Below are 17,555 nucleotides of genomic sequence, written 5' to 3'. Positions count from 1 at the left end.
AGCAGGCCTTTGATGTGGATTTGTTGAGGGGATGAATGATCGCCCTTCCAGGAGAGCGGGCTTTCCCAGTGAAAGCCAACGACAGTCCCACCACCGTCCTGTCCTCCCAGAATCAGGGCATCGACGGCAGCAGTTCGATACCACCACGGGCCCCATTTTACAGATTAGAATCGAAGGCCCAGGCGGTGGACCACGGCCTGGATCTCACACTGAAATCCCTGCCCCCATGCTGAGCCCAGCCCTGGCCTCCCTCCCTCCACTGTGTCATTTGGCCAGTCCTGAGCTGGTCTCTGTTGTGGTCCAGAGTCCCCAAGGAGGGGAGGTGCCCAGCCACCCTGGTTCCATGCCTGCCTTTCCATGGTCACTCCCCTCACCACCTTTTACAACCTTAACCATGACGCCCGTCAACCCCAAGTTTCCTTCTGCAGTAGCGATTACTACAGCGCGTGGGCAGGTGGGAAAACAGACCAGTTTCCCCCGTGACCTGCCAGGTGAGCCAGGCAGAGCCCCGGAGCCCTAGTTCCCAGACCCTCTGCTGACCACCCACCTCTGGCTTCCCTGTCTTCACACCCGTGACAGCGTCACTCAATCCAGATTGTAAGTGCCTGAACTTGAACTTCTAAAAGCTGCTCTGGCTCTCAACTTTCTCCCCAGGATATTTACACCTGATTCTCTGTTTGTTTTCTTTAAACGTCTGTGTCCCTACCGCCCAGGTCTGTGCCTGCTGCCTAGCAGAGGCTCAATGAACTTCTGTGAGTGACCACAGCCTCTGTGTGCTCTCCAGTATTGCACGAGGATGGCCTTTCTCCTCCCAAGCCTGACAGGTAAGGGGCAGGGGCACGTCTATGCTGTTCATGTGGCCTCCAAGCTCGGCACAGTGCTGAGAACCCTAGAGCCTCGGGTAGTGAAGACCAACGACATCAGTGAGTTACAGCGCCCGGCAAACCACACCAAAACTTAATGACATTAAATGGGCCCGTTATGTAGCTTGCACTTCTGCAAGGTGGTGGTTTAGCTGGGGCTCAGCTGGGCAGTTGTTTTGGTCTCAGCGAGGTTCTCTGGTGTCTCTGGTCAGCCGTGAGCTGGCTTTGCTGATCCCCGCCGAGTGCTCTCACAGGTCTGAGGTCCTCAGCCAGCCAGCTGGCCTGACGACCCTGATCCAGGTGGGTTCCTGCCCTCCTGCAGGTGGGCCCAGGGTGTTTCTCATGGCAGCGGCAGGTGTTTCCAAGAAAGAGGGGACGTGCGTCGGGCCTCCAGAGGCCTTGCTGGCGAACTGGTGGACCATCACTTCCACCTTGTTCTATTGACCACAGTAAATCACAAGGCCAGTTCAGAGTTCAGATTCGGGGGTGGGGAAAACAGCCTACCGCTTGGTGGGAAAAGCTGAGCATTACATCGTGAGAGGTGAGGATACAGAGAGGTAAGAAGAGTTGTGGTCATTTTTGCAATCTACCCCAGGGCATCAGAACGATTAGCATCCACCCTGACTGGACCACTTTAATATTTATTAGAATTTACGCCTTATAACCAGGGGCTTCTAAATGTGGATCGAAATCTTGGATACCCCCAAATCCTTCTCCCTTGCCCTTTCTTCATTTCTTTGTTATCTTCCTGGCGCGACATCCAGGTGGCAGCCGTGGGGGCTGACGTTCTCATGCTCTGTCTCCTGGGAGGGGAAAATGGCATCGACTTCTTCCTACCTCGGGGTTTTCTGGAGAAGGCAGAACTCCAGCAAATGAGAAACAGAGTCCAAGTGTGCTTCTCGGGTCCTTGGCATGTGGCCGAGACCTTGTTTTCCAGGATCCCTGCTTGGCTCCAGCTGGATCTGGGTTGTGGCTCTGGTTCCCAAACCCACCCTGTATCCTGATTTTGACGTGGGGATGGAGGGAGAGTTTAAGGCGGATCCTGGGGCCTTTCCCCTCCTGGAAATTTCCTGGGATGGGGGTAGGCGACTTCTCTCTACCCTCTCACCTTGTTTTATTGCTTCCTAGTGCTTACTGCTATTGGAAGGTACTATTTATGTGTATGTTTATGGTCTGTCTCCCTCCATTGAAAGCCAGGATTCTGTCTTTTCCACTGTGGATCTCCAGCCCTCTAATGCTGAGTGACAAAGGAGTATCCCAGACCAGACCGAACAGGGACCCGTGGCCTCACTAGCATTGGAGTTTGCTCCTGCCGCAGCGGGGCCAGCTGGAGAAGAACCGCTTGAAGTTTGGGCAGGTTCTCTTTGAAGCGGATTGCGTGTCACACTCGCAGGCTCTTAGCCCACAGAGGCAGCCGACACCAGGACCAAGGGCGCATTCAACTGAAGGGAGACAGAGGGTCACAGGGGGCTTCCATCCACTCCCAGTGTTTGATCCTAAAGTTGAGGAGAGCTGGGAGCTCGCTGCAAGGGGTCAAGGGTTGAAAATAGAAAGGAAAGGAACTGGGAGTTCTTTTCTTTTGTCCCCAAGCCGTTCCCCCACCACACCGGGACATGCCCCAAGGAGAAGCCTGGAAGGAAGCGAGAGGAGCAGGTGTGGGCTGCACGGACGGGCCCTGGGTTAGTGCGGCCAGGCACTACCCTGGCCAAGGGCACGAAACCTATTTTATCAGAACTCAGCCCCTCCTTCCAACAGCTTACCTGGCATCTCACCTGGATGTCGCAGGCATCTTCAGTGTAAGACGCCCCAAAGGAAGCTCTGGATGTAAGGGTCCCCTTCCGGCCCCCCGCCCACTGAGCTGGTCCTCCACCCACACTCTCGGCTTGGGAAATGGCAGCCCCTCCCACTCAAGCCAGAAAACTAGCAGCCGACCTTGATTCCTACCCCCCTTTCGCTTTCACAGCCCATCCACCCAAAGTTCCATTGATGTCTCTATGTTTAGCATATTTCACTCCGCCCTCTTCTCTCCATCTTCTTGGCCACAATCCCAATCTCTGTCATCACCAGCAATTCCACCCTAATGGAAGGAAATAAACAGGGACTGTCTTTAAAATTTTTTTTAAATTTTTATTTATTTTTGGCTGCGTTGGGTTTTCGTTGCTGCACACAGGCTTTCTCTTGTTGCGGCGAGCGGGCTTCTCCTTGCACTGGCTTCTCTTGTTGCAAAGCGCGGGCTCAGTAGTCGTGGCTCGCGGGCTCTACAGCGCAGGCTCAGTAGTTGTGGCGCACGGGCTTTGTTGCTCCGCGGCATGTGGGCTCTTCCTGGACCAGGGCTGAATCCCTGTCCCCTGTGTTGGCAGGCAGATTCTCAACCACTGCACCACCAGGGAAGTCCAAGACTGTCTTTAAATGTAACTTGAATTAGGATCATTCTGTTGCTGAAAGCCCTGCTGTGGTTTCCTACTATTTGGACAAAGATATCCCAAATCCTTGCCATGGACTCCGAAGCAGGCTTGCCATGATGGGGTCCCCACCAACCTCTCCATCCTCACAGACCTCCACTCTCTCACCTTCACTCTGCTCCAGGACCAATGGCCTCTTTATGTCACATGTTTTGTTTGATCTTGTCCCAGAGCCTTTGCACTTGCTATTCTCTTTGTCTGAAACACTTCTCTCCAGGATTTTTAAGTGGCTGGGTCCATCCCACCTTTGGGTCTTGGTCAAATTTCCTCTCTTCAGAGAGGCTCTCCCTGCCCACTCCTTCTAAAGCTTCTCCAGCCACCCTCCCTCACATCCCCATTTGTTTGATCCACCATACTTTTCATATCTCTTATTTCTCCTATTTGTGTCTGTTTCTCATCAACAAAGTGTAAGCTCTGTGAGACTGGGGCTTTTTCTGTCCTGTCCCTCCCAGTATCCCTAGCTGGGATACTATGCTGGCACATAGTAGGTGCTCAATAGTCATTGAATAAGTGAATGAAGCTCAATGGGCCTTTGGGATTGAGTGTCTGCACTGTGGCCAGGTGACCACTAGGTGGGCATCTTTCATTTAGTAGTCAGAGTTATAGTGCTCTGTGCATGGGTGCATGTGCGTGTGTGTGTGCGTGCATGCGTGTGTGTGTGTAGGGGATGTCTAAGGCAGCCTCCTTCTAGATAACTCCACTCCATTTCCACTCTCTTTTGAGGGTTGTGGGGGTGAGGAAGTGAGGTGGCCAGACTCCCTGATGTGTTGGCCCTGGGCAAGTTAGTTTCAGTATCATTTATAAAATGGTGATAGGGCTTCCCTTGTGGCGCAGTGGTTAAGAATCCGCCTGCCAATGCAGGGGACAGGGATTCGATCCCTGGTCCAGGAAGGTCCCACATGCTGCGGAGCAACTAAGCCCGTGCGCCACAACTACTGAGCCTGCGTTCTAGAGCCCATGCTCCGCAACAAGAGAAGCCACCAGAATGAGAAGCCCACGCACCGCAACGTAGAGTAGCCCCCGCTCTCCACAACTAGAGAAAGCCTGCGCACAGTAACGAAGACCCAATGCAGCCAAAAATAAATAAATTTTTTAAAAATGGTGATAAAAGCAATAGTATCAAAAGTAAACAATGGTGTCTAGTTCACAGGACTGTTGTAAGGATTTTCACTGGTGTCGTTACAGATGGAGTGGTCTGGATGTGCTCAGAGCACAGAGAGGCCTCTATAAATGCTTGTTATCATGACGATGGTGCACCCTTAGCTTCACATGTTGGAAAAAGAAGGGCCCTTTGAAACTGGACCAGTGCTGGCTATCGTCTGTTTGTTTGCTTTTCCCCCTCTCCGAAGTCTACAATTCCTGCAGGAAGCTGTCCTCCCACATCTCACTGGAGCCTGGATTTCTGAAGACATGTTGACACCCACCCTACGCCTCAGCTGTACCTCTCCACTCACCCTCAGGAAATGTGCCAGGGATGGTTCCTGCCGCTCCCACTGTTCCTGGCGCCTGGATCACCTTTGCCTTCGCGCTCTCCCTTCTCCATCTGTGACAATCCTTCAAGACCGATCAGGCCCCAGCTCCTGCAGGGACTCCCTGAGAGCCTCCATGTCCAGGTCTCTCACCTCCGCCCAGCATGCCCCTTGCTGCCCTCCCCCGGCAGCCGCCATGGTCTGCAGGGGCTCACCGGGTTGTGTGGCTGCTGCCCTTGGCGGGGCCCAGGGCTACTTGGGCACAGGGCCATGCCCCATCCAACCTCGCTTCCCTCCCAAAGGGCCTGGCACCTGGTGCTCTCACTTACCCGGGTGCTGCTTCTCAGGAAACTGGAAGCGAGGCAATTTTCTCACCCTTTCCTCTTTCTCATCCATCTCCCTCTCTGTTTATCTCTTTGTCTCCTGTTCCTGGTCTGTAACATCTTTTCTTTCTTCCATCTCAATTCACCAAACCTCCTTCTTCCTTTCTCACCACCCTCTTTTCCTGCTTTGTCTTCCGCTCTTTTCCAAAGCGTGGAGTAGAATTCTCTCCTGCTGTCTAATTCTACATCTAACAGCTTGCCCAGGGTGCAGGCTGTCAGGACCGACCTGGAGCAGCAGTCTATTGCTGTGGACATCCCACAGCCATTGTAGCATCAGGCCAGTCATGGGCCGGAAGAAGAGGCAGCTCTGGGCCAAGAAATGCCATGTTTGGAAGTCATCTTTTAAAAACAAGCCTAAACCCAGATCCTGCATCTTCCAATTTGCTGATGGGGAAACTGAGGCATGAAGAATGGAACTGACAGCTTTAGGATATGCTTTCTCATTCCATGAAATATACCTCCACCAATGAGACAAAGCAAGAAGGTCTACGTTCCTGCCTGGGCTAACCCAGACTGCCTGCCATGCTGCTACTCCCTGTGCCCGGCCTCCGGCCTGGTCTCTAAACCCTCTCCTTGGGAGCTCTTGTGGGTTTTTTTTGTTTGTTTTGTTTGGTTTTTTTTTTGCAGTACACGGGCCTCTCACTGTTGTGGCCTCTCCCGTTGTGGAGCACAGGCTCCGGACGCGCAGGCTCAGCGGCCATGGCTCACGGGCCCAGCCGCTCCGCGCCATGTGGGATCTTCCCAGAACGAGGCACGAACCCGTGTCCTCTGCATTGGCAGGTGGACTCTCAACCACTGCGCCACCAGGGAAGCCCGGGAGCTTTTGTTTTGAAGTTCAGGGCTCTAAATACCACCGAGCTCTGCTGACTCTCCAGTTCTCACCTCAGCCTAGACATCTCCTTTGAGCTCTAGATGCCAATAGGCTTGTGTTCACGTGACTCCCTCTTGGGTGTCTGATATGCATCTCAAACCCAACATGGCTCATGCCAGGCTCTTGCTGTGTCTGCAGAGTCTGCTCTCCCCCATCTGCACAAGCTCGTAGATGCACCACCATCCATCACTGTTCAGACCAAGAACCTCAGAGTCAGCCTCCCTTACCTTCGAACCCCACATCTAATCCATCAGCAGGTTCTATCAATCTACCTCCCAAACACACGCAGCATCTGGCACTTCTCCCCAGCTATCGATCTGTGCAACGGTCGCTTCTCCCCAGTGCTACTGAAACACCCATTAATGGCTCCCTGTTTCTTCCCCTGCTCCCCAACGTCTCTGTACAGGGGCCAGGGTGATATTTCTGAAGCAAAATCTGAGCAGATCACTTCCTGCTTTAATGCTTCCCCGGCAACCGAAGGAGAAGGTGAGCCCCTCACCCCACGGCCAGGCCCCACCGGACTCACTCCTGGTGGGACGCCCACCCCCCAGCCCCTCGTCTCCTTCCGTACTAGCTAAATGCCACCTCCTTAGAGAGGCCTTCTACAGCCACATAAAGTAGCCATCCTCCCCGCGCACCCACACCCCCTGCCCTTCCGCCCACTGCCATCCTCATCCTTTAGCTTGTGGCCTTATTTTAGATGCTTCATAGCACTTGTCACTACCTAAGTGTATCTTTCTTTCTGAATATTTTATGGGCTGTCTCTCTCCCTGCACACAGGCAGGGAGTTTGTCTTTTCATTGCAGATCCTCAGCCCCAGACACGTTGTAAACGCTCCATCCCAGTTTGCTACTGGCTTACTGGCTGGGCTTACACGGCCTGCGGGGCAGTGAATGAAGCCCCCATCCCAAGAAACAGGGAGTCGGTTTCTCGGTCCAGATCTGCCACCTGCATGTTCTAGCATGGCAGGCAAGTTGTCCCTCTCTGAGCATCTTCCCTCGGCTTTCAAATGAGGGTACGGGTGCTTGCATTGACTATTTCATGAATTTTTTTTCATTCACTCGCTCATCAAACCAACAGGTATTGAGTTCCTAACCCCTGCCTGCCCTTTGGCTAGGAAGTGCGGAGGTACAGGTCTGAGCGAGCGGACCCCACACTGCATAGCTCTGGGCATCCTCTGTGGCCTTATGAGGATAAGCGCCGCCCCCAACAAGTGCTCTCCGCTCTCCAGGAATTCACATTCCAGTCGAGGGGAGAATCAATGCATAAATAAACAAATAAGTAAACAAGAAAATGAGATGATGTCAGGTTGAGACAGATGCTAGGAGAGGAAATGGGTGATGTGTCAGCGAGCGGAGGTGTTGTGAGGAGGAAACTCAGTAGCAAAGGAGAAAGATCTTTGCAAACTACAAATTCCAGTGGTTACCTGCTTCACCCTCCCCCTTTGGCAGAGGGAGAAGTCACAGGCTCAGAGATGGAGGTGATAGTGATACCTCTGGCTGGAACCTGGGCTCTGCTGCCCACGGCCGGGCTCCCCGCTGCACTATAGATGCATTCATGTGTGGGTGGAGGGGGCGTCACCACTGGCAGATCTTAAAATCCCTTGCGAATGCCAAGTACTTATGTAAACCCACTCAACAGAGGGCTAATGACCTCCCCGGTTACCTGAGGGGAGCCTTCGCCCCTCGGCAAATTGGCCCCAGGGCTTGGGTTCCAGGCCTTTCTCTGCACTGAGCTCCCAGTGACATTTAGAGACATGGGCAGACCAAGCTGTTTTTCTCCTTTCCCTTCCCTGCTCACACCAACTGCATCCTGGAGCAGCCACTGGTTGCTAGGCAACCTGGGACCAGGCTTGGGTGCGCGATTTCAGAACTTGGAGGCTGGGGAGGTGGTTAACCCTTGCAAGGCAGCTCCTTGAACTGCAGTATAACCGGGGGTAGAGTGGGCGAGCTTTTATCCTATAAGGGGTTAATAACATTAGCTCAAGGGGAGGCAAATGCAGAGGAGATGTTTCCAAGAAATCTCTCAACAGTACTAAAAAAAACTCCCAGTGCTTTCCCACAAAGTAAAGGGGAAAAGGAAACTGAGATTAAACGAAAGAAATCTCAACTTCTAAAAGGAGGGGCATTAACTAACTAAGCACCTGCTCCGAGCTGGGTTACTTTAGTCAGTCCTTTAGTGACCTTATGAAGTTCTGATTAGCATCTCCATTTTACAGATGAGGAGACTAAGGCCCAGGGGGGCTGTGCAATTATCCAGCTAGAAAAGGTGAAGCTGGGATGCAGGCCCAACTCTGCCTGACTCCAAAGCGTGTGCTGTCTCTGGGCCCCTTAGCAGGGTACATAGAGATAGAACAGAAAGATCTGGGTCCTTGCAGAGGGGCAAATTCCTTCTGCTCTTCTTTGCCCCTTGGGCCAGGGCTGAACATTCTGACAAGCCTGTTGTAGATAATAAGATATGCATTTGTGTGAGCCCCCAGCCAAGAGCAGCCCCATCGCCCTCCCAGCGGCCCCATGCCCCTGGGGAGGATGGTGGGAGGCAGGGGCACCAGCTGGGGTCAGATGACCTGGGTCTGAATCCCAACTCTTCTTTCCATGGCTGTGTGGCCTTGGCCATCTCACTTAACCTCTCTGAGCCTCAGGGTCCTCCTCGACAATGGGGAGAATAATGCCCACCTCAAAGGTTTATCACGGATTCACAGTGCTGAGTGTAAAGCATCTGTCAGATGCTCATGAACTGTAGCTGTTGTTAGTGCACCTATTTTATGGATGAAGAAACTGAGGCCTAGAAAACTCAGGCCAGCAGTGTGTTCCAGAGCACTGGAAAGCCTCAAGACGTATGAGTTTTAATCTTGCCTGTTACCTTGGATCAAACCCTTCCCCATCTCTGGGTCTCAGTCTCCCCATTGCTACAATGAGGGTTTGGTTTGGATGGTCCCAAGGGCACTTTCAGCTCTGGAGAAGGCCAGGACAGCAGGGCCTGCGGCTGGCTGCCTTGTTCTGTGCCCCTGGCCCTGGCACAGCACTGGCCCTGGATGGGCACCCAATGGGTGCTCAGTTGATACTGGGCAAGTGAATGGATGTGTGCGGGGTTCACTTGGGGTCTCAGCACACACTGGAATAGGGGTTTGGCAAGGTGGGGGTGGGGACAACAGGGGGGTCAGCCTGGTCCTAACTAGCTGGGTCAGCTGAGGAGGGGGTGCTGATGTCCTGGTGAGGACGGAGAAGCATCCCTCCGTGCTAACTCCCTAAGCAAGATGTTGAGCTCTGGGAGCCCTGGCCAAGCTTCGGGAGCACCTGGCTGCTGCTGCTTGGCAGGGGCCAGCATCTGCAGAAAGCAGGGCCAGGCCACGAACTTTCCAGTCCAGCTCCCGGCCCCTGCCTGCACCTCTCACCACCCCCCAGCCTGATGTGCCAAGCAGAGAACATTTCCTGTGCCACCTCCTGGGGCTCCAGCCTCTGACCCCAGGTCACTCTCCTCCATTTCCTGGGGTCCTGGGCTGCGCTCTGATCCCTACCTGGGAGGGTGAAGAGGGTTGATAAGGAAGCTGCTCCAGGTGCAGAGATTCCGGGCTGGCCCCCGTGACACAGGAGCAGCGGGAGGAGGCTTGGTCTGGGCCTGAGACCACAGTGCGGGAAGGTCCTTTGCACTTACTGAAATTCCACTTCCCTCCTCAGAACACCGTTTCCCTCCTTCATTGGTCCCTGCGCTTTACAGGGGCATCAGAGGAGAAAGCTCTTAGAGCATATTTTCTCTCAAAGTGATGCTTTTCAACCATTCTAAGGTAACACTTAACATGACAAATGTTAAGATCAAGGCGAAAAGAGGTGAGAAGAAACCATGTGAAAGTGAGACCATGAGCTGGGCTGAGGGGAGTCAGGGGCAGCTTTTCTGTGTGCCTCTCTGCCACCAACCGACAGCCAGGCTTGGCCCCTGCCTTCCACCATGTGGAGCCACGAGGGGTGGGAGGAGGACGTCAGAAACTTGGTCCCTGGCCTCCAGAGGGCATCATATGCCAAAGCAAACAATCCTCTGGGGACAACCTCCTCCAGTCACCCCCTCCCCCGCCCCTCCACTAGACCTTGATCCCTCCCCATCTCCTGGACATGGCCTTGGGGGCCTCACAGAGGGGACGCCTTGCTTTAGGTCTGAGGACGGTCACAGCCAGAGAGCTCCAACACAGGAAGTCTCCTTGAGTTCACATAAGAAAAAGGGGGTTCCCTCCCCATCGGTGGTGTGCTTGGGGGGGCCGAGAAGCAGACTCCGCTGAAGCTGGTCTCCTGTCTGCAGGGGCCTGAGCCATGTTTCACCACTGGGACCAGGGAGACTGCACCACCCTAATGCTCAGTGTGTCCTAAGCCGGAGCCCTGGCTGGGGGCTCTGGGAGATGAGTGGAAGGGAGGTGGTCCCCCGGCCTCAGGAGAAGACAGGCGATCTCCAAGACACTCTCACAGCTCTGAATAAACACATGAGGGGAGGACAGTGGTTCACGCAACTCCCCAAGGCCAAGCGGAAGGCGAGTCACACATTCGAAGGGGCATTCAAACCACCGGTTGCGCTGAAATGAATGGCGTTCACGACAAGGCCGTGGCCCAGCACCTGTGAATGGGCTTGTTCTTTAGATCCAACTTGCCCTACACACCCAGCAGTCCCAGAACATGCTTTGGGAGATCAGGGGCCCCTCCCCACGTGCTGGACACTCAACACTTGCCCACCCTGTCCTTGGCCCTCTTCCTTGAATGGCCTCCTTGACACGTGGGCTCCCTTCCCCGTCCCCCTCCTATTGACTTTGGTGTCCGCCCCTCCCCACCCCCGCACTTATCCCAGTGCTTGGCACGCAATCACCCTTCACAAATATTTGTTCAGCTGAACGACAGCTGAGCTGCTTTGTTAACACATGACAGACATCGGGAAGAAGCTTCTTGACGGCAACAGCTGCAACGCGAAGCTGCAAAACTCACTGCACTCTCGAGTCAGCAACTATTTATGGAGCACATGCAAGAGCCTGGGCGGGGGCGGGGGTGCTGTGCCCTGCACCCCGCCTCTGGAGGGAGCTGGGGGCACAGCTGCGAATGGGGACCGGGGAGGGACCGGGCCAGGACTCTCGGGAAGCTCTGATTCTCGGAATTACAGCTCTCCATCCCAAAGCACTTGGAAAAAAAATCTCATTTCCCCAAAATTCTCTGGGTCCACAAGGCTGACCTTAAGGAAAGGCCCAGTTTCAAAGACATTCCCTACAGGGAAGGCAACTCACAGATCAAGGTCCCGTTGGCCACGCGGAACTGGTACCTCCCTCCAACCACACCCCCCCGCCCCCGGTGAGAAGGTGCGGAAGGCAGGGAGGTAACTTCCTGATGATATTAAAAATCACAAAAAGAGGGCTTCCCTGGTGGCGCAGTGGTTAAGAGTCCGCCTGCCGATGCAGGGGACACAGGTTCGTGCCCCGGTCCGGGAAGATCCCACATGCCGCGGAGCGGCTGGGCCCGTGAGCCATGGCCGCTGAGCCTGCGTGTCCAAAGCCTGTGCTCCGCAATGGGAGAGGCCACAACAGTGAGAGGCCTGCGTACCAAAAAAAAATAAAAATCACACAAAGAGCCCTCCTCTACCTACTGCTGTCTCATGAGTGCCTCACAGTAATCCTAGGACGTGCGGTCCTTGTCTCCGTTTTATAGGAGAGGAACTGAGATCCAGAGGTGAATTTCCCAAAATCATACGGCTGGAAGGTGATAGAGTCAGGACTCAAATCTAGGTGCCCATGACTTATTCAGTCATTTAATGACTTTTGACTGAGCACTGAATATGTGCCCAGCCCTGGGAGAGGCTCTGAGCAGACAAGGGTCAGCACATCAGACATAATCCTTCAGTCTTTGCTCTCCTGAGGCTCAAGTTTGGCCAGGGGAGGGGTGGGCGTGCCGGGAAGGGAGAGCACGGGAGGAGAGAAAACAACTGGGGGATGGCCTCGGCCCCCCTCTTCCACCATGTCTGAGTGGCAGGAACACAGAGCTCTGGGGCTGGATTCTAAGACATGAAAAGGATCAGCTTCTGGCCGATGCCCTGGGCTGGACGCTCTGTCTTCCTCAGTCACTGTCCCCATCCGCACGTGGGCTCTTTGCCATTGGTCATCGTTGGCTAATAGTATTAAAATCCTCATCAGCCACAGGACTTGGAAGGGGAGGCACAGAGTGTCAAAGGGCCCGGACTTTGAAACAGGCAAATTCTGGCTCAAATCTTGACTCTGCCACTCAAGGGCTCTGTGTCTTTGGGCTCTGCTGTTTTGTTTAGTGGGTCCCTCACTGTTGTCACCTGTAGAATGGAGATGGTGGCACGGCCTCAGCCACGTGCTGGGAGCATTAAACCAAGCCCTGCATGCAAACCATCAATCCCAGGGCTCAGGATGTGATGGGCATTTCATCAGTGTCAGGTCCCCTCAAGGGCTCTGGGGTCCTTCCAGCTGGAACATTCCATGGTCTCAGGAGCCTGACCCAGAGGAATCAAGCTCCAGGAGTGATATTCACGCCCTACTATGGGGATATATTTATCCACACTATGGTGAAAGTGACCAGGAACATTTTGCTTCTTCTTTCTTCAAATAAAAAGACACACAAACCATCCAGTTTCCTACCTCCCTGTTCCCTCCCCAGATTAACACCAACCTCCACCTTTTCTGGGAATTTGCCCTCCCCCACCCCCATCCTTAGAAGTAGGCCTGGCAGCCAAGTTTATGCCATGTGTCCTCACCCAGATGGACAACTTTTCCAAACTGGGCCACTTGGATCCTCTTTCCTGGAAAATGGAATTAGGACTGGGAGACAGTTGGTCAGTCTTGCTGCATCTGTAATCCTAAATACTGGAGGCCTGAGAGAAGACGACGTTTACCATGAGGACTGAGAGCTGAACATACTAGAGCTCTGGGCAGGGCTGACCACATAATCTGCAAAGCCTGGTGCAACATGAAGACGAGGGGCCCCTTATTCAAACATTGTCAAGCATTTCCAGCAGGTGACAGAGCAGGGAACCTCATGCGGGCCCTGTATAGGGCATAGGCCACAGGAAGCCAGCCCCAGCCTTGGGTTCCTCAAGACCACCCTCCCACTCCCATTCAGTTTTTTTCTTACCCTCAGGCTCACCTGAATTGGTTTCGGTTCTTTACAATGCAAGGGTCCTACCTAACACCCTCTCTCTCTTCAAGCAAATGAACCGACAGGAGGCCTCAGAGCCTCTGCACTCACCTGGCAGTGTCATCCATGGGGATCCCTATGCCCCCAAGCCCGCAGTAGCAGCCGTATCCATAATTTGAGAAGAAGGCGCTCCGCCCCGTAATGTGTTTGACCATCCTTTGAAACTGCCAGAAGCTTCCATGGGTGGGGGCCATCACTGTCAAGGAGAAAATAAGGAAGAAGCGAAGATGCGATGAGAAAGATGCTGCTTTCAGGTCCCCTAGCCAGAGCGCTTAGCATTCAGATATCAGGAGACCCCTAAATGTGATGCCTGGGCATCAGCCCCTTTAATGGGGACAAGATAGGTTCATGCTTACCGTGTCACACAGCTAGTGTCTCGCTAGCCCAGGATGAGAACCCAGTTTCCATGACATTTAGGACAATACTATCAACTAGTCTTCTCCCCAAAGTAAAAGGCCACCATCCTGGGCAGAAACACTCTCAGATCTGATGTTAAACATTAATGAGAAATGTTCAAAGCCAGAAATGTAGTCCTTGCAAATATCATCAGGCATTTACAACCTCACAGGAGAAACAAAATACTCAAGAGGCAGAAAAAGTTGTCGTCAATCCATTTTTTTAATGGCAAATACACATGGACCTAGCAATTTTTACTTCTACAAAATGCTTAAGAAAGTGAGGGGAGAAAATTATATATATATGTATGGATGGATGGATGGATATATATATATGTATGTATGTATGGATGGATATATATATGTATGTATGGATGGATGGATATATATATATGGATGGATGGATGGATGGATATATGTATGTATGTATGTATGTATATATATATATGTATGTATGGATGGATGGATATATATATGTATGGATGGATGGATGGATATATATATGTATGTATGTATGGATGGATGGATATATATGTATGTATGTATGTATGTATGGATATATATATATGGATGGATGGATGGATGGATATACATATATATGTATGTATGTATGGATGGATATATGTATGTATGTATGGATATATGTATGTATGTTTATGTATATATATATGTATGTATGTATGGATGGATATATATATGTATGTATGGATGAATGGATATATATATGTATGTATGGATGGATGGATATATATATATGGATGGATGGATGGATGGATATATATATGTATGTATGTATGTATGGATGGATATATATATGTATGTATGTATGTATGTATATATATATGGATGGATGGATGGATATATATATATGGATGGATGGATGGATGGATATATATATGTATGTATGTATGGATGGATGGATATATATATATGTATGTATGGATGGATGGATATATATATATATGGATGGATGGATGGATGGATATACATATATATATGGATATACATATATATATACAGGGATGTTTGCTGCAGCATTATTTGTGATATCAAAAAATTGGAGACTACCCATATGCCCACGGACAGGGAGATCATAACTAAATGATGTCTTGAAAACATACTACTTTTAGCAATATCACTAGGCAATGGGACTGAGGAACTAGGTGGAGAAAAACAACAGGCAACATTTATCTTAAATACTTTTCTGCTGTCTGATATACATATATATATTTTTTCTTACAAAAAGCGTGTTTTACTTTTCTATTGAAATGTTTGAAATGTATGTATATAAAGGCCTAGAAGGATGTATATCAAACTCTGAAGAGTGCTTACATCTGAGTGTAGGAAAGGGATCAGGGTCTGGGAAGGATGAGAAGGGGCTTTATCTTGTTACTCCATATTCTATACTCTTGTTACTCTGTGTATTTTTCTTTTTAATTACAAGCAGATATTAATTTTACAATAAAAATAAAATAAAAACATGAACTTGAAGAAGAAAACCAAAGACAGGAGGTTTGGGGAAATTTTCCCAGGAGTCTTCCCACCTCATACCGTGATTTTTGGATGCCTTGTTGTCACAAAGCATTGCAGAGGGGGCCAAAGCCTGGGGGTGGTCTCTGGGGCCGGAGCAGCCCCTGGAGAGAGGGCAGGACCACACTCAGACATTGCTCTTGGCGTACACGATGGGGGCTGCAGCAGTGGCTCTTCCTACACATGGGTCCCCTGCCTCTAACATCATGATCTTGAAAACTGTAAATTCCACCACTAAGGGAAAAGGGAACCCCATTTTTGACATTTTGACTTAGGAAGCCCAAAGCGATTGCTTCACAGCTGAAACAGATAGAAAAATGGATTTGAGCAAAACTCTACTCATCTAATCAAACCAAAGAGTCAAAGAGTTTTCCAACAAACCCAACACGGTTTCCTAGTAAGTTCTCTTTCACTTTGCAGAGGTAGGTAATCGGATCTCCCGGTAGCAATGACTTATAATTACTAATTATTCCATAGGTCACCGTAAGAATGGCTTTCTGATGAGAATTACTCATTCCTAAATTAGCTAGATATATGTCTGCATTTTTGTTCTGGAATCCACAAGACTTTAACTAAAGACAGCTAGCATTCAAATGAAAAAAAGACTTCTGAATGGTGTGTGTGTGGTAAAACAATTGTCAAATGCCCTCTTTCTTAGCAAATGGTTAGCAACCTTTGATTTTCTAGACGTTCTGTGAGATCCCAACACCAAGATCAACCCATTTTGTAGAAGAAGCAGAAGCAGGAGGACTTTGCTGGGCGCCGTTCCACTCCCGATTCCCCTTTGAGTGACACCTGATTTCCCCTCACCTGACGCTACCTGAGGAGGGGCCACCCCGGACACAGACACACAGACAGGACAGCGCCTTTGAGCTCACTCAGCTGTTACTACTTACGGCAGGAGACAAAGACCACGAGAACCCCGAAAACCTTCATTCCTGAGGAGACCAGGGGGTCCGAGGCACCAGGGGGTCCGAGGCACCAGGATCACACTTTCCTCTGCTTTCGAGGGCTCTGCCAGCTGAACTTCTGTTTGGGGAGGAAATAACCAAAATGAGGGGGTCCACGTGGATGTGAAACCCCAACACAGTGCAGGCCTTCAAAAGCCCTCAGTGGAGGGCTCGGAGCAAAGAGACCTTTTTCAAACCTAATTATCTCTGAATATGATAATCCCTCGGTTATTTAGACCTAAATATAAAGATGAGAAGGGCTCAATTGTTTGAAAAGTGCAAGGCTTTTTTTTTTTTTTTAATTTCTTTCTTTGGCAACACTATGCCTTCATCTTTTTTTTTTTTTTTTTTCTTTTGAAGATTCAGTATTTCCTCTGTTGCCAAGTTGACAGGCAAATGCTATATGGCTCGTGTTGGAAATCCAGTGTGGGAAGGTCTGGCCCCATTTGCGTGGTAGTCCCCCTCTGTTTTCCTTCCTTGATGCCCAGGTATCTTATTCATAAACTTATCCCCTCTGAATCTGGCTTTCCTCTCCTAAAGAGACCAAAACTGGGGCTTCCCTAGTGGCGCAGTGGTTGAGAATCTGCCTGCCAATGCAGGGGACACGGGTTCGAGCTCTGGTCTGGGAGGATCCCACATGCCGCGGAGCAACTAGGCCCGTGAGCCACAACTACTGAGCCTGCGCGTCTGGAGCCTGTGCTCCACAACAAGAGAGGCCGCGATAGTGAGAGGCCCGCACACCGCGATGAAGAGTGGCCCCTGCTTGCCGCAACTAGAGAAAGCCCTCGCACAGAAACGAAGACCCAACACAGCCAAAAATAAATAAATAAAATTTTTTAAAAAATAGATAAACCACAGGGAACTCTACTCAAAACTCTGTAATAACCTACACGGGAAAAGAATCTGAAAAAGACTAGGTATACGTGTATGTATAACTAAATCACTTTACTGTACACCTGAAACTAACACAACATTGTGAATTGATTAAACTTCAATTAAAAAAAGAAAAAACACTTAGCAGATCATTGCATCATAACAATTTATTATTTATTTTTTTAAAATAAATTTATTTATTTCTTTATTTTTCGGCTGCGTTGGGCCTTCGTTGATGTGCGCAGGCTTTCTCTAGTTGCGACGAGCAGGGGCTACTCTTTTTTTTTTTTTTTTTTTTGCGGTACGCGGGCCTCTCACCGCTGTGGCCTCTCCCACTGTGGAGCACAGGCTCCGGACGCGCAGGCTCAGCGGCCATGGCTCACGGGCCCAGCCGCTCCGCGGCATGTGGGATCTTCCCGGACAGGGGCACGAACCCATGTCCCCTGCATCGGCAGGCGGACTCTCAACCACTGTGCCACCAGGGAAGCCCAGGGGGCTACTCTTTGTTGCGGTCTGCGGGCTCCTCATTGCGGTGGCTTCTCTTTGTTGCAGAGCACAGGCTCTAGGCATGCAGGCTTCAG

The 17,555-nt window shown here is 51.0% G+C and overlaps 1 protein-coding gene across 1 annotated transcript; it reads right to left on the bottom strand.

Moving 5' to 3' along the window:
* Positions 1–2,090: 2,090 nt before the first annotated feature.
* PLA2G2C (phospholipase A2 group IIC) lies at positions 2,091–17,278 on the bottom strand. The gene is made up of 5 exons (XM_089915727.1): positions 16,048–17,278; positions 13,278–13,422; positions 12,787–12,888; positions 11,303–11,337; positions 2,091–2,305 (listed from the first exon to the last, which is right to left on the bottom strand). The coding sequence occupies exons 1-5, from the start codon at positions 16,085–16,087 to the stop codon at positions 2,154–2,156; spliced, it is 474 nt and encodes a 157-aa protein (XP_089771853.1). The 5' UTR covers positions 16,088–17,278; the 3' UTR covers positions 2,091–2,153.
* Positions 17,279–17,555: the final 277 nt, after the last annotated feature.

Source organism: Delphinapterus leucas, chromosome 1, assembly GCF_059928025.1.
Source record: "Delphinapterus leucas isolate spDelLeu-1000000601 "Yukka" chromosome 1, BTC_Dleu_Yukka2, whole genome shotgun sequence".
NCBI classification, from domain to species: domain Eukaryota; kingdom Metazoa; phylum Chordata; class Mammalia; order Artiodactyla; family Monodontidae; genus Delphinapterus; species Delphinapterus leucas.
The sequence above is the reverse complement of the archived record's forward strand: the minus strand, read 5'-3'. Positions and strand labels throughout refer to the sequence as shown.

Bases quoted from the DNA above. Each gene is read 5' to 3' on its own strand.
- PLA2G2C (XM_089915727.1), bottom strand. From the start codon at position 16,087: ATGAAGGTTTTCGGGGTTCTCGTGGTCTTTGTCTCCTGCC. The intron at 13,423-16,047 runs GTAAGTAGTAAC...TCTCCTTGACAG, and splicing joins CGTGGTCTTTGTCTCCTGCC to TGATGGCCCCCACCCATGGA. The intron at 2,306-11,302 runs GTGAGTTGCCTT...GTCTCCCTTCAG, and splicing joins GGCCAACGGGACCTTGATCT to TTGAATGCGCCCTTGGTCCT.